At 54.9% G+C, this 2,188-nt stretch overlaps 1 protein-coding gene across 1 annotated transcript; it reads right to left on the reverse strand.

Moving 5' to 3' along the window:
* Positions 1 to 234: 234 nt before the first annotated feature.
* Positions 235 to 2,184, reverse strand: TMEM200B (transmembrane protein 200B; the record flags this gene model as incomplete). The annotated part of the gene is made up of 1 exon (XM_008064105.2): positions 235 to 2,184. A coding segment is annotated over one exon (501 nt), but the record flags the coding sequence as incomplete, so codon positions are not given.
* Between the last annotated feature and the right edge of the window lie 4 nt (positions 2,185 to 2,188).

A 2,188-nucleotide genomic window follows, 5' to 3' on the forward strand; every position in this document is an offset into this window, starting at 1 on the left:
GCCCAGCAACATGGGTGTCCTTCCAGGCTTCTTCCCCTTTCCTCCCTCTCTGGCAACAGATCTTGGGGCTTGGCAATTGTTTGGATTTTTTAATTTCTGCAGTCGTGTGTATGTGTGTGAAGAAAAACAGACTCTGTCCAGGTAGAACTGGTGAAGAGGGGGAGGAGAGGAACGTTTCCAGGGCCAGAAATTGGCTGCAGTTTTCCTGAAGTGACTCAGACACACCACAGTGACAACTCTTGCTGTAATTTTATTTTCACTTGAGAAATAGATGTCCTCCAAGCCACGAGGTCTCTGGCACCCACCCACAAAGCAAGGCCACATTTATAAGCCCAGGGGTTGGAGAGCCTCGCTGCAGGGACCTGTCAGGGCGCCTTCACCCATCCCCTGCCCAGGCCCATCGCTGTGTTGGGGAGACACTGGGCAGCTGAAGGTGAGGAGCTGGCAGTCTACCCTGGAAAATGGGCCAGAGCTGTGGCCTGACACCCCTGGAAGCTTGTGGGAAATTTCTGCCCAGGATCTCAGCCCCAGACTGGTTGTTTTTACAAATCTCTCTCAAATGTATTATTTTGATGACAAAAATGAAGGAGCTTTGTAAATTTTTTTAAAAATATGAAATCATATCAAGTAGTTGTTTACATTTCTTGACAAAATAGGAACTATGGCAGCAGAATCAGATTGGCAAAATCCTTAGATTAAATATAGGCAATAATTAGGTCTGCTGTTCTGGCCTTTTGTAGTAAGAGAAGTGATTGTAGTGTTTAGATAATGTGTTTGGTCTTGCTTCTTGTACTGCATTTTTCAATAAACAAAAAAAGAACAAAGGACTGACTCTGAGGATCGATCCACTTTTACATTTCTCCTAGGAGCCAGAAACTTGGGAAAAATTTAACATGGGTGGGGGAGACCTAACCTCAAGCCATTTCCTAAAGTAAGCTACCTACGCTGGCCAAAATGCAGCTTCAATGTCATATAAAGGGACTTCTGAGAACTGACGAATACTTTTTGCCAACTGGAGGGAGATTTTGTAGCATAGGCCACAGTAAAGTAAGGAGAAGGGGACTTCTCAGGCCTGTTTGCAGGCCCCGGGATGAAGGCATTGGCAGTAGTGTAGCCCTAGGGGATATGCCCTGCGTGGCTGAGGGAAGAAAGACTGAGGTGGCGGGAGTTCAAGGCTCCGGCCCCATCCCGGATGGCAGTGGAGGGTGTCGGCTCTGCCCTATCGCCCATCTTCCCAGGGGCCCAAACTCCGTCATCAGTGCCACCTTGGAGGAATCTGCCCTAGCCTGTAATATCCCAACCTACCGCCAAGTCTCAGGAGTCCCTGCCTATCGTTTTAGGCTTGTCAGGACACCAGGTGCACCTCCCAATCACGTTGGCTTGGACCTCCAGGCCCCTCAGGGTTGAGGCCACATATGGAGGCTGAAGAAATTCCTGAGGCCCAGTCATCCACACGCCACAGTGAAACACACCCTCTCCAGCTCACTGAACCCTCGAGCAGTTGGCATTTTCCTCTGCCCACATGCAGGCTGGGATGCCCTTAGCAGTTGCGGTGCTCAGAGCATCCATCCCCAGCCCCGGATGCGACTGAGACACCTACTACTAGACATCGGAACGGCTGATCCTCTGATCCTGCCACCATGGTCCATGCTGCAACCTCATAGCAGACTGTCCCCCTGCTGCTCAGACCCGGGCCCCCAAGTCTCCTCTCCCCAGTTTGGCATACCCCCCCAGACTGAGGCGGTCTAGCCGTGGCCAGCTCCGGTGAGCACAGTCCCGAGCTGCCGGGGCCCCAAGGAGGAGCTCCCCAAGGCCAAGATCCAGAGACTTGGAATGTTCGATGCAGGAACCAGAGGGCTGCACGGTGATGACGACGTGGCCAGTCTGGGTCCGTGGGCCCCAGGGTGGGGGCAGCCCCGGGCCCTTCAGCGGGTAGCTGTTGAGCAGGGCAGGTAACCCCAAGCGAGGATTAGCAGGCTCTGAGCGCAGACTCCGCACCGATGGGACGGGTGACGTACCCCGACGCGGGGACAGGTCCCAGATTTCTGGCTCTGCGCAGCCCACCGCGGCTCGGGGAGTCCTGGGGCCCGGGCTGGGAAGGCGCGCGCAGTCCCAGCCGGGGCCGTCGAGCGGCCGGAGCGCCTGGGCCCGCAGCACCCCCCGGCGGCGCCGCCGCGTCTCCAAGTCC

Source organism: Carlito syrichta, unplaced genomic scaffold (genome assembly GCF_000164805.1).
Source record: "Carlito syrichta isolate Samal-C Ts95f unplaced genomic scaffold, Tarsius_syrichta-2.0.1 Scaffold307198, whole genome shotgun sequence".
Classification (NCBI taxonomy): domain Eukaryota; kingdom Metazoa; phylum Chordata; class Mammalia; order Primates; family Tarsiidae; genus Carlito; species Carlito syrichta.